This window comes from Anser brachyrhynchus (genome assembly GCF_964034855.1).
Source record: "Anser brachyrhynchus genome assembly, chromosome: 1".
Lineage (NCBI taxonomy): Eukaryota > Metazoa > Chordata > Aves > Anseriformes > Anatidae > Anser > Anser brachyrhynchus.
Window position 1 is genome coordinate 113,131,538 of NC_137694.1, and position 14,557 is coordinate 113,146,094.

The following is a 14,557-nucleotide window of genomic DNA, read 5'->3' on the forward strand; positions in this document are numbered from 1 at the left end:
ACAGCACCTCCTTTCAGTGATGCAGTCAAGGGTTTGCCTTCCAGCAGCACTGGTCAGCACTCCACAGAATTTAGAAGCTACTGATAACTGTTACACAACATTTAGCTGTTAGAGAAAACGCGATGATGTACATACAGCTGAACGGGCACGTAACATTGGATGGATTCAGGAATCACACACTGCTGTGGTATCAGACTCACCCTGTGCTCGGTGTCTTCTGCTCTCATTGGACCTCGTTGGCACCTCCCAAAAGGTACCTACAAGTTGCCATCAGGACCTTCTAGCACTTCTAGCACCAGGGCAGGTTAGACTGAAAAATCATGCAATTATCCCACCTAGGACTTTCCAAAAACTGGGAAAAAAAAAAACCACTGGCAATTACAAACCTAAATTCTTGTGAGGTTGGGCAACAGTGACCAGGCCATAAACCACCAACCTGGCTACGAGGCTCAATTAAGTGACTTTGAACAAGGGAGCTACCTCCGCACTTTTAAATAACACAGGAGCAATGACAGGTCACTGGCCTGGAGGCCAAGATGAAGAACTGACTGTCCACAACATATTGCATTTGGCCCTGGGTCACCTTTGTGCGGTGCCCTTCTGGCCCTAAAAACATACCTATTATTTTGTGGGGTGTGGGGTGGCGGGAGGCAGTTCAAAATGCTGGAAATAACGTGAAAGTTTTGCCTCAGTCCACTGAATTGTTTTTATAGCACAAAATGTTTTACAGCACGAGGACGCATATGGCAGGTTCTGGGACAATGCTCAAAGGGGGCATCAAAAGCGTGAAGCTCATTGAGGAAGTGTTGGAAGACCGGGAAGGGCAGAGAGAGACAAAATTCCCCGAGCTGTGCCCAAGTACCAGCTGGCACAGTCAGGCCATCGGATCTATGCCTCAGCTTTCCACCTGTACGCTAGGGGAGCCTTCACCCTCTTCACACCAGTGGTGGCACGTAAAGATGAGCGAAGTGCCAAGATGTTTTCGGGCTGGGGACCTGGTACAAGGACAGGTTGGTGGTTTCCCTCCTCTCACCCTATCCAAAGCCAAAGCCACTTAATCAGGTTCACCAAGGAACTCGTCCTTTGATTTTGTGTGCAAATTTGGACTTCCTTTTCACTCTGTTTATCAAACATGTAATGACAGTCATTTCCCTGTGCTCGCTAAAGGCAGGCTTGGGCTAACATGACTTCACTGCTGACAAGTATCTTATACTTACTGTATGCTGCTAGGATTAAAGACTTGGAAGGAATTTGGACCTTTGCAAAGCTTTAATTTTGTTGATTTTATTTGTGGTAATGACCACTGCCGAGACTCCTTACAGCCACCGTCTCCGGGCTCAGGAGCTGCACCTAGAGAAACCAGCCCACAAAGTGATTTCCCTGGGTACAGCTGAGACCTCACAAAACGGCATGCAAATTCCCGACTTTCACTAAATGCCTCAGAGGAATCTTCTTAATGGCAGGAAAGACACCAAGAAGAAAAATAAATGTTTCACTATACACAAGCGACACTGCTCTCTTTTTCTCAAACATACTTGAAAGAGGGCTGGAGGCAGCAGTTGCACCCAGCAATCTTCCTGAAAGCTGTTACGTTCAGGGCTTCCAAACAACATCTTCCTTTTGTTGTTGTTCTCCTCCTGCTTTTTATCCTGCGCTGCCTTGATGGAGCACCAAAGGGCTTCTGCGCTCACGCTGTTAAAAATACCTCCAAAAAACAAAGAGCTGATTTGGAAGTACAAAGCTGCTGTTGTGGGACGCTGCGGCATCTGTTTCGGCGTGTCGTCTTTATATTTAGAAGCAGCCTATCTCCGCAGATCAAGCGCAGCCGGTAAGTCACTCAGCAGCCCCTTCCCAGCAGCTTTCACAAGTCGCTGCCAGCCGACGTCCCCCATCCAGCTGCTGGGGGGCTCCCCTCGCCCTCCCGCAGCCCTCCGCACCTCCGCTGCCGCCCGCCCGACTCCCTGCATCTCTGGCGCTGGTGTCCTGCCAAAAGCTCAGCCCGGCGGCGGGACGCGAGCCTGCCGGCCTCCGACCTCGATGCAACGTGCTGCTTTTTCCTTTTCTGGGTCACGGTGCGTACGCCGCACGGCATCTGTACGAGAACGTGCCATAAAATCCGGGGAAGCCAGCGAAGCGTGCGATCCAGCGCACAGCTCTGACCCGTCGGTGCCCCCCAGCCGTGTTTCTGAGCAGATGCCCGCAGCTAGAAAATAGGTGACGTGAAAAATGCCACAGCCAGCCTCTGCCATGAGGCAGCCGGACCGCTGCTCCGAGGAGGCTCAGCAAGCAAGCCAAACGCACTCAAAACGAGTGCAATATTCCTGCAAAGCGGCTGCTCCACGTGACTTGTACAGGTGGACGGGATTTGCAACCTTTTTTCCCAACCCCTCTAAGAGCAGTCTGCCACTTGGTGTAAGCAGAATTGCTGCGTGCAGCACCAGGCAGCGCTGTGTAACTCGACCAGGCAGAACACAGCCAAGAAAAGCAGGGCAAAACACAATACAGACCCCACAGCAGCCGTCAGAGTTAAAGGTCAGAGGAATGGTATTTGGAGGGCAGGAGGGGCAGCAGATAGAGGAGCTCAGCTCGGCTCTGTGCTGCCTGTTAATGGATGAAGGCTGTGACGTCCTCCCTGCCTAGGAGAAGCAGCATCTTCTCCATACACCCCCCCTCATTTTTCAGTCTACAGCGGGTAAGCACAGCAGCTTGCAGGACTGGCAGCCTCCTCCAAGGGGACAGCAATGTTTCTGGGTGATGCTTTGCACAGATGAGAACACCGGGTAATGAGAAGAGTGAAATTTCAGCTCAGTGAGCGTTTATGGTGGAAGGGGGGAGAAATGCTCACAGGTTTCTCCTTCGCTTCCATCCCTGAGAGCTGAGGAGTGCGTGCATGCGTGCACGAAGGGGGGGGAGACAGGGTAGGGAGGGCACAGAGAGGAGAAACAACGCGTGCGAGCTCCACGAGTAGTGTGATCGGTTTTGGCAGCTACTCTGAAAAAAAAAAGGCACCGTCAGCGCTGTAAAACACACAGGAAAATCTTTAGTGGCAAATGCAGATTTATCTTCTCCAGAGACTGCACAGAGTGCAAAAGGCCCATGCAGAGCTGCAGAGAAGGAACGGAGCGCTGACGTGATCGAGCCACCTCCTGAAACTGGTTCAGCTCCCTCCTGGACACAGTCCCCTCTGTTGCCCCTTCCTGGAAAGGGGGTGTTGGATGAAAACAGAGCCTGGAAGAGCCCTTACCTACAGAAACAGCTTAGCAAATGCCGCACGCTTCCACATCACAGAGAACAGAAGAGCCTTACCTGAGTAGTTTTCGCCCTCCTGCCTTGCATGCTGTTACTATGGCTGATCTGCGGGTTGGTGGCCCCTTCGGAAAGGCAGTGGGACTTCCTGCAGGGCAGCGTGTTGTAATTGCTGTAGGAGGGCGCATCTTCGGCAGCGCCCGACGCCATCTTATGGCCGCCGATATCCGGGATGTCGGACACCAAATTCCGGCAGTACCCTCCGAAGGCATTGCGCGGGCCTCCGTTTATGGCAGCACTTGGGGTTTTGGGGGAGTACAGGTCGCTCATGGAGTTGGCACGCTGGCAGGCGACCAGCTGCTGGGGGCTGCCACCAGCCTCCGTCCCCCGGGCCACCTCGCCGTCCTTCTCTTCGGCCAGGCCCAGGATTTCCTCATTGCTCGTCAAATGCTCCTGGCTGAGGTCAGAAAGCGAAAACTCCAGGCTGTCCTCACGCCAGATGTCGGCCGATTTGGAGCGCTTCTTCTTGAAGCTGGCCGTCTCCATGAAGCCCGTCCCATTGGCCGCGTAGCGGTGCGGCCTGCCGTCGCTCTCGGCCAGGAAGGGCGGCTCCTCCCCGTAGAGCCGGCTCTCCTCCGAGTCGGGCATGCTCTGGACGGAGGCCGCGGTGAGGACGGTGCTGCTGTCCACGCTGGGCGTAACGGAGGAGTCGGTGTGGTAGGAGACGGGCCGCAGGCCCATGTCCACGCGGTCCACCCAGATGGGGCTCCCGAAGTCCTCGAGGTTGGCCTCTTGGGCGAAGGGCTCCAGACCGTTCTCCGCCAGCGACTGGGGGATGCTGGGGGTGCTGCTGGAGCGGGTGCTCACTTCGGAGTTCCTGTGGATGATTTTTCCAGAAGAAGCGTGCCGGGTCCGGCGAGAAGCTTTGTTGGAGAGGCGGAGCGAGCGCGAGGTGTGCTTGCGGCCCAGGCTGGCGTGCTTGTCTCCGTAGAAGGCGTGCTCTACGTTTTGGCTTTCCGCGTTTCCCATGGCTTCACAGTCTGCAAGGAGAAAGACCGGGGACCGTTACAGTAAGCAAGGCTTGCTTTAATGGTGGTAACTAATTCAACAGAATTAACTACGGGAGCTAGCAACCATACCAGCAAACTTACAGATACAAATCAGATAAATCAGTACATAGAGAAAAGGCAGACCATTGAACAAGGAGTGTAGTAGAGGGAAAGAATAAACCTTGAAGACTGGTCTAAACTAGAGCCAGTTTATCAGAAAGTACACTATCAAACTCAGCTTTGCACACATTCACTTGATTATTGATATCAGCTAACCCTCCACAATTCTAGCCAATGCTACAAATTCAAAAAATCAACATGCAGATAAACAGTTGTGGTTATCTGCATGTAACGAGGTGCCAAAAAGTAGATGGTTCTATGTCTTTATCTGAGATTTCGCTTTTTTTTTTGCTAGGAACCACGAGCTGAAGCACCAAATAGCAAAGTACAAATTCAACTGTTCGGTAGCAAGGTAATAATAGGTTTGATTTCTGGAACAAAAAACAGTGCAACATTAATCAGGTACAGAGAGCCCCACACAAGAAAGCTGTATTATGAAAAATACATTAGCATGAGTGACTCAGACTACACAAAAATAACCTTTCCTTCCTACTCACTCTGAAGCAGATAGCTAGATCTAAGCGCTTTGATCTCGTGAAGAGAAAACTGAGCTGGAACATAGGGACTGGGTTTCTGTCCCCATCTCTGTAACCAGCCTCCTGAATTATTAAGTTGTGCGTGTCCCTCCGCAAAACGGGTTTCCCGTCTAGCAGCTGGGAGTCAGGATCTGGATTCAACCTTGGAAAACACTTTGAGATCTGTGATCTCACTCAACAAATGTCAGAAATATTTTTTTGAGTAGTATTGACTCCTTCTGGCCGAAGAGCAAGAAGAAGAGCAAGAAAGGTAAATGTTAAAAGTACATGGCTGTTCAAAATTAAACAGGAGAGATCCTGAATTACACACAAGACAATTATATCTAGACAAATAGTCCATTAATCTTTAAGAGAAAATCTAGGACAAAGCTCCCTCATTTTGAGATATTTCTATCAGTCTTGGTTGAAAAAAGAACGCCTTCCTGACAGTAATCTGGAGTCTTCAATTTCTTGGGGCAGTTTCTTCTCCTTTAACAGGACACGCCAATGGGTATTGAGCCAGATGCTCAGAGAGTGAACGTGATGGCATATTCTCCCTCGCTATCTAAATATACAAGATCACTACTGCACAGAACTGAATTAGCCCTACATAAATTACACAGAAAGCGATGAATCGACCGCGTTAAACGTAGGCACAGCAGTTGTGCCGTAGGCTGCTCTGGACACATATGGTGGAACTGAACTTCTACAGTAACGTTTCTGAAAACAGTCAGAGGACACCACCACTCAACTCTTCTGCCCAGCTAAGTAGGTCATGTCTGAGGCTAAAAAGCTGCTCGATGCTAGAGCAACAGGCACCTCCGGCAATATCTGGACATTTCTGTATCTATAGTAAATACACTCACGTGCCAAGTAAACTATACCAGGAAATACCCTATGTCTACTGAAATTAATGGCTGAACTCCCATTGACTGTCATGAGACGTGGTTATCATGAATTGTTTAGAAAAATAAATGTGCTGAACAGAGGGCAGGTTTTAATCTAAAAAAAAAAATGACAGCATTATAAATCCCTGGGTAGGGTTTATTATTCCTTAAAAGCTCCAGTTCTTTGATATGGACTGGACAGAAAAACAAACGTCAGCTAGCTTTTACTTCTAAAACACTTTCAAGCACAAAAACTGCATTTTGTCTTCCACACAGATGTCTAATGCCAGACCTCAACACTCCCCCTCTTGCAAAATAAACCCTCTTGGGGTAATGCTTTTAGCTGCTTTGATTCCAAAATTCTTGCTAACCCTACTTTCTTTTGACAGGCTTTCCACCGGCTGCAAAGCACATCAGAGCATGCAGTCATTTCCCCCCTGTCTCCAGCCATGCAACCATCACTTCAGTATCTATTTAAGGAGAAACAGCACTTTTAAAAGTTCTCTCGAAACCATGAAAGATTAAAGAGTGGCTCTTTACTTCCAGAGACAGAGCTGCAGAAGGGCGGGAGTATCCCTAGCGCACCGCACAGCCCGGCACACTTGCTGATGAAAACATGGGGCTACAGAAGGCAGCACTGTGCCTCCACCTCAGTGTAGCATCTGTGCAGAGGGGGCAAAATTTAACCAAACCAAAAAGCAGCAGCACCAAAGCCTCCTTGTGAAGGAAAGGAACAGCAGCTCCGGCTGTGTCCCCAGTGAGAAAAGACTTTCCTGGAAGGAGGGAAGTCTTTCCTCCGCAGACGGCTGCAGGAATGTTTACTGAGCAGTTTCACACAATGAGAAGTATCTGCTAGATACTGGTGAGAGAAGTGTCAGACTTCAAAGTAAATAGCTGTCCCTTTTTAATTCGGTGTATCGGCGCTTCAGGTGAGGATGCCTTTGCAAATCCCGCAGACGGCTATCTATCCGGGCGATTAGCCCAGAGTTCACTCCTGCACCCAGGGAGGACAATTTCAGAGGCCTTACTGCGATCCCACCGACTTGCCCAGCAATACACAATACACTGCAGGTGTGCACATACCCATAAGTGCCAACGGGTCGGGCCAAGGGTGCCTCAGACAAACAGTTCCCCGTGGGAGGGACCCCCCTCCTCCCTTCTTGCCCCCATTCGTGCCACCCCGCCACATTTCCCACTGCGCATTTCCACCAGTCATCCCGATCCAATTCAGGCATTCATTGGATCATGCAGCCGCGTTCACTAAAACAGCAGAAAACAAACTAAGAAGAAAAAAAAAAAGGTCTTTTTTAGTTTATTTTGCTGGGATTGAGTGGAATTCACGGGTGCAAGTGCCAGCACAAGAAAGCCTACATTTGGGACACGGTGAGGATGGAGCAGCGTGGCTGGAGGGTGACATGGGGGCTAGGGAAGAGGGGACAGAGAGATGCAGGGAGCAGCATTTCCCCATTCCTGACAGCAGCAAGATGCTCGTTCAGCGCACGCAGACGTGGGAAGGCAGCCCTGAAGCAGACAGTGCCCTCAGCTAGCAGGAGCAGGCGCTGGGCAGGGGAGGGGAGCCCCAGCCTTCCCCTCCCAGGGGCAGCAGCAGACACCCTGGGGCAGAAATGTCTCCAACTGCTCCAGCTCCAACTGCCAGATGCTGCCCGTCTACAGCTTAACTGAATTTAGCACACTCAATGAAAAAAATCTGTATCAAATTAAGAAAATGAGTAATGTTAATGGGAGTTGCATGCGAACGCTGATAGGACAAAGGCTCCCCTTGTTAGCTCACCCACCTGAATCCAAAGGTGACCATTAAAGACCTATCAAGGTACCTACAGGATACCACATAAATCAAGTATGACATGTCTTGATGCTTTAAACAGGTCTGTCAAGCACGGCCAAGGATTGCGACGTGTCAGAAATCTGTTCTGAATTATTCTCCAAAGCCAGCAGAGATTAGTGTGTACAGACCATGTATCACAAGCAGAACCAGTTGGAAATTTTTCAGCAGAAAATGTTGATTCATCAAAACCCAAACTTTTTGTGGGAATAGACCGGTTTTGATGAAAGGCTTCTCTGCTCCAAGAGGGAGAAATCTGAAAACCGAAGCAAGGAGGCAGGCACGTCTCCTGGAAGAGGCACCAGCTCAGTGACTCAGTTGCTTACCAAAAACGTGGAAGACCAAGATTCGTATCTGCAACCCAAGTCAAGCAAATGAGGGGTTGCAACTTGTTCCTCCACATCCTCAAGAGGCAGCCTCTGACCATCAAGCTATCAGCTGCTCTGGGAAATGGCTCCCTCTCCCAGAAGATCTGCTCCTTCCTAGTTCAGAGCAGGAAGAAAGTCAAAGTCATGGAAATCTTCACGGGGCCAGGAAAGTCACCTTTTAGCCAGCTTACACATCAATAAACAGTAATGATTTTTTTTTCTTTTTAAAAACAAAGACTTAACTGTGCTATCAACATTAGGGTATCAGCAGGGAGAACACAAATCCTGCAGCAAAGCTTTGGACAAAACAATGCTCCCTATATCAACTACTACTCTAAATAGACAGGTTGAACTTTAGCTGAACTGCTGAGTTTTTGCTGGATGAGTCATACAAAATGGTTACGGATTAAGACGATCATGTTCTAGATGACCACTGATGATGGTCCCATCTAAGAATCTAATTTTCTTTGAAAACTCCAATTTTTCCTTTATCTTCCCTTCCCCCTGATATTAAGTATTTCTTAAAGCAATCACAAACCCAAGATATTAATTTCAAGTAAACCCAAGGTAGTAACTCTCAAACTTCTAAAAAGTTAGGCCTTTAGATTCCAGAAGAAAATGTGACATATATTAACTTTCAACCAAATTTGAAGCACCTCGCAAGACAACAGATTGCAAATTTAAATTTAGATTCTAGTGGGAGGCCCTGGTGACAAATCTGTATTTTTCTCCTGGAGTGGAGCTTGAAGGCTGTGAGAACCAGAACAATGATTAAATCCACAGTGAGCAATGATTCTACAGAAATAAACTTTTGCGCAAATCTGCCAGCCAACAACAAAGATTTTTACTGAAGTCACAAGAACCGCACAGAAAAATGTACAAGGCTAATAACCAAGTGCGAATATACACATTTTATTGTAATTAAAATGTGCTTTTTTCAAAAGGGGAAGAGGGAGACTGAAATTCCACAGCAAGCCTCTGAGTTTCTCAGAAACTCCAGCAGTATATTTAATTGTTTTCAAATAAGAACCTTTTAACCAGCCATTTCTTTTTTTGTAAGCCACTCTCACATATGTTAAAGCACGGGATGGACTCCAAAAAGGCCCTGCAGGCAATTCAAATAAGAGGAGGAGAGAAGAGAGAGGGAGGAAGGGATGTCATCAGTAGCTGCTTGATAGCAATTCAAATGCCTTTGTATTGCTAAATGGGTGTAACCATAAACCACATGCAGCTTATCCAATTTTTCCCCCTCCCACGAACCATTATACAAACACAGCAAACTCCTCAAGAAAATATACGGACACACATGTACCTTCCAAGGCAATACTGGTATCCAGCGCAACCTTCCCCAAGAGAACTGTGGCATTTAGAGGTATAGAATTGCAAATGATACCAAAATGAACAGTTACTGGGATTGCAGAAGCTGTCAGCACCTGCCACTCAGCGCCTCCATTACTCTCTCGTCAGAGTCTATGACTATATGCCAAAAACCTGGGGAGAAAGAGGGGAGAAAAAAACAGAATCAGACAAAGGGTTAGCAGGAACAGCTATAAAGGAGGACATATTCTGCCAAGTCCTGTTATCATCACTTACCTAAGAAACACTGTTCGATACAGCATGCAAATGCTGTTTTTAAATTTGAATTACGCAATCTGAGGGGAGCAGAATGACCGAAAAGCCCAATCAAATGCCTTGAGCCCAGGCTGCAGAAGGCACGGAGCTCCCCTTCCCGCCACTTTCTGCAATAAAAATCCCTACAGAAATTAATGTGCCCCTGCTGGGGACAGTCTGTCTCACGCAGGAGCAGAAAAGGTCAGGTCAGAGCACACACCTGTGTCTGCTGCTGCGGCAGGAGTCCGAAAAAAGCCACTCAAAAAGGCACCCTCCGACAGACACGGGTTTGACTGCTCGCAGCAATGAGGAAGCAAGCCGGCCGGGGAGGGGGGGGGGGGCCCGAAACTGAGAAACCTCAGACGAAATGTCTCTGTGCAGACAGTCTAATTTATGAAAAGGGTAGTAATCCGAGCAGTGATTTAATTAACATTTTTCAAGGACGAATCAGAGGCGTACGGCGGAGCACTGACATGCGTTTTTGTGCACGGTGAAAGGCTCGTGGGGTTAATTGCGCTCCCGAAAGCGCGGCTACAAGAGGCAAGTCGGTGCCCACCGAGGCCTCAGACAAGCCACAGGCTACACACACGCACTCGCACGGGTACCGAATCCCAACACTTTTATTTTTGGCACCACTGGGAAGGGGCCTGGCGAGCAGCCACGTGAGGCCTAGTCCCGGGAGACACCACAGGCCACGGGCCCACCTGAGCACGGGGTGCCTGAGGCACACCGCTGCCCCTCCACAGCCCAGCGACAGCGGCGAAACAGCAACAAAACACTGCAAGCCCAGTTTTACGAGTTAAAAATACTTCCAAAAGTCTCAGGGGACAAAAAGCAGTGGACGAGATTACTAATGCCTGTCACGTTATTAGAGCTGTTTGGTGGGGAAACTGTGATCCCCACTTGGCTGGGTGCTCGAAAGAAATGAGAGTCACCGGCTCCTTTCTAAATTAAAAACCTTCTCATTTTCTTTTTCCTCCTTCATGTTCCTCTCTCTGTTCCCCACCTCCCCCTCTCCCCCCAAGCTGTTGGTTGAGATCTGAAAAGCAGTTCATGAATTGCTCAGGAGCTGGCAGAAATTAATAAAATGAAGCTCATTTATATTGAAATGGACTCATTACCATGCCAGCTGCCAATAGTTTACAAGACTGGAATCTTGCTGACAAACAAGGTCCTGCAGGCGAGAGGCTTTCCACCTGCACCCACCGCGTGATGGATAACCCTGCGAAGTGCATTCCTCACCTCCGGAGGAATAGGAATTGTGATAATCTTTTCTTCAGATGTCTGCTCCGGCCACGGAAAACTTGTCCAAAAGTAGAAAAAAACAGATGCGCCCGAGCATTATCAGGCTTTCCAACGTGAAGTGGTTTTTGAGGAGTTAGTAATCCAGTCAAAGATCTGCTCCAGGCCGAAGCGAACTCTGGTCATTTGTGCAAGAAAGCAACCGCAATGTCACCCGCCTCACACACTGCCCACACTCCTCCAATATAAATTGTTCTCTGTACTCCCCCGGTACACCAAAGTTTAAACGAAACGACTCATTTGCTAAAAAGGTGAAAAGATCCAAAGTGGATGTTTACAACTGGAAGCTGGATTATCCAAATTCTCACTCAGCTCTAGTACATCTGAAGGGCTGGCAACATCCTTTGCCACGAACAGATGAGTACTCCTGCACACATGGTTCCTCCAGAAGAAAAGGATTTATCATTACCCACGGACTCATTTCTGAAAAGGTTTGTTCCTATTAACTTTTACAGCTTGGAGAGAATTTCCCAAATGAAATCAAGCTGCACTTTTCAAGGAGAACATCAGTTTTTCCTACTTCTCCTTGTCTGCCATTAAAATGCACCTCACCACCACACATCCCAGCTCACCCCAACAGCCCCAGTTGTGCCACAGCAGAAACTTTGGACGCCCTTCAGTGCCAAAGTCTCAGACGAGGACTTCCCTCCAACAGGGCAATGATCAGAGGAAAGTCCTTGTGGCAAAAGGGGATGTTCGTGCTCTTCCATCAGGAGGAAAGAGGGCAGTGAAGGGAACAAAGGGCCTTGCTCTGGTTGCTTCCTGGCACAGAGCCCGTGCCCACGCAGGATGCATTTGCTCCAGGTGTCGCCGGACACTTGCTGTACTAGTGGAGCCTGACCTGAAGAGGCAGGAGCCGACTGCACGTTCAGACCACCAGTAACTTGCCAGCCACTGTTCTCAGGGCTGATGGACGGCTGTAAACATTCACACATGGAACAGCCCACCTCACTAAAAAAGAAATATCAAAGAAACGTTTTCAAACTGCTATGCTCAAGACAAAATATTCAGCCTTAGAGCTGGTTCCTGCAAGCATGCACGCACGAACACACACACATACACATTTATGGTGCATGTACGCCAGTGCCTACATATGTCAGTGCAACTCCTCTTGTTCTTTGAAGGTCTGGAAGTAGCACAGCTGTATTTATTTCATAGCCACAAAACAGTGCCTTGAAAAATCAGGCCAAGGAGTTCCCACAGGGCTCAGCACACAGCAGCTTAAGTCAATCCAAACTGAGGAAGCTCGCAGCAAACCACTATGAATGGATTAAATGAACGCATCGTAAGGAAGCAGAATATATTAAAGGAGCACCTAGTTATTCATCACTTCTGCTACCTGCGATTCTAGGTATGGCAAAGAGAGGTTTGACTTTCACATGCTGGGATGAGTTTGCAATGCCAAGAGATTAATAAAAAATACAGCGCACGCTTTCTTTTTGCTTGCAGACACTCGACGTGAGCATTAATAGATGAAAAATATGGAAGCTGTAGTTTTCTAAAAGCCTCTTTTTCACAGTAGAACCCTTCCTGTCCAGCAAGAAAATATTAGCATGCAAGTACAGCTCCTTGTCCAGCAAACACAAAAAGCTGGCTAGAAGAATGACAGCTCTCTTTCAGTTCCATCTTTGCTTTTTGATTTTATGATGCATCTTTTTTGTCAGATTCAAAATGCAACTGCAGATGTGAGATCAGTTGGTCATTACACAAATCTTCATCCAGCTTTGTGAAGCCCCCAGTAACTCTATAATAAAACACCAGGATGTATATACATAGACAGGAATGTCCCATCATTTCGTACAGAGAATATTTAATATTAATCAGTGGCTCTGGGCTGTATTCCCCACCCACTATCCTAGTTCCACACCATTGTAAGTCCAGTGTTCAATCCTGTCTATGAGAGTGGAGAATCAGGCCCTTTATTTGTAACTGGAGGCCACATTTTGTTTGCCTTTATTACCTCTTGTTAATATGAAATGCTGCCAAAATCAATGGTAGCATCTACCCTGAGAAGAAGGTAAATGCTCTAGCACGCCCCAGGGACCTGCTGCCCTGACAGCTCTGGCTTCTCCCCATCCCATATTTCTGGGCTGCTCACAGAAAACAAAACAAAATACAGCCACCCACCAGAGATGGATGGATGGATGGATGGATGGATGGATGGATGGATGGATGGATGGACGGACGGACGGACGGATGGCAGGAAGGCAGGCAAGCAGGAAGGAAGAAAGGCAGGAAGGCAGGAAGGCAGGAAGGATGGCACTGAGCTCAGGGTCCAACTCTAGGGGATTTCAGAAGCTGGTTTACTTTTAAACCAGTAAAAAGACAAATAAGATCCTCTTTGTGTTTTCCTTATAGAAAATGTCATAGAAACCTTCTGTTTGTGAGAAATATGAATTTTAAACCAACCACTGCTTGAACTACCTGTCAAAGAGAGCTCCTGAAACTGGAGTCCAGTGATGATGACCATCCAGACGAGGTTGGGGAGGGACGCCCACACGTCTGCTAGAACCAGCCAGCAGCACTGGAACTGCAAAAACTCTTCACAACCACCTGACTAACACGCAACCTTTGTGTCTGTCATGGTTAGGAGAACAATGCTGGGTGATCGCTCCAGATGGAGAGGAGGAGAAAGAAAAATAAACCCACATTCCTTTTGTGCAGAATTCATAAAGAAAAGATGTGGGAAGCCTTGTTCTTCCAGCTGTAGCACCACACCTATGAGAATTTCTAAGGATGGGAAACAAAAGCGAAGAGAGAGAAAGGGAGGAAGGTCCATCAGGAGACCCACCATCTCTGTGTGACAGTCAAACATCCCCAAACCACCGCTAAAGAAGACAAAAGCAGACACATGGCACTGACAAATCACCTTGATAATACATTAATGGAAGATACCAGCAGATAGCCAGCCAGCCCAGGGGAAAGCCCCCTGTTCAGTGTTTCTATATTTATACTAGGGGATGTGAATAATTGACACGATTGAGGGCTTGTTTGTTTTCTAATCGCTTTTACAAGCATCTTCTGTGTTTCAAGTCTTTCTCCTTCCCTTCCCTTTTATTTTTAATGGTGGGAAAATCCCCCTTTTCTTCCCTACGGGAAATCTGCAAGGATTTACACGTTTAAAGAAAAGGGCAAAGCAGGGAAAGGATTCTAATTTCAGATCATCAGACATAAGCAAATCTCCGGGAAGCCAAGAGGGCAACTCCCTGGAGCCTGTGGGGCAGACCAACAGCAGCTTGCAGGCTGCGCCCTGGGAAGCGGAGGGGTTTTGCAGCCACGGGGGAGCTGCAGGAAAGCAGGAGCCCACTTGGCCTTCGTGGAGGGCAAGAAGGAGAACGGGAGCTGGAAGGACCACGCGTGCATTTAGGCGTTACTTAAAAAAGGAAAAGAATTCCCCAAATACAGCTGAAATAAAAATAAGGTGTGGCCTGCTTGTTTACCTTAAGGTTATACATTATTGTTATTACACTTTGATTGAGAAGCACTTTCTGCCTGTGCCAAATGAACCGAGAACTGCTGATGCACAATGAGGATGGGACGTGCCAAATGCACGGAAAAAAATGTATTTAGAAGTAACAAGAAAAGATGTTCAGAAAAGAAGACAAACCACCAAGCA

The 14,557-nt window shown here is 48.0% G+C and overlaps 1 protein-coding gene across 5 annotated transcripts in view; it reads right to left on the reverse strand.

Annotated features, from left to right (window-relative positions):
* TIAM1 (TIAM Rac1 associated GEF 1) overlaps window positions 1–14,557 on the reverse strand; it is a 115,020-nt gene that overhangs the window by 78,552 nt on the left and 21,911 nt on the right. For 3 of the 5 annotated variants that reach the window (XM_080599074.1, XM_080599090.1, XM_080599089.1), the window contains one exon: window positions 3,307–4,286. In XM_080599074.1, coding sequence (XP_080455200.1) covers window positions 3,307–4,286 — 980 coding nt within the window. Of the gene's footprint in view, window positions 1–3,306; window positions 4,287–9,340; window positions 9,520–9,621; window positions 9,834–14,557 lie in introns of those variants that run through there. The other 2 variants (XM_080599085.1, XM_080599088.1) reach the window with 2 other exon arrangements.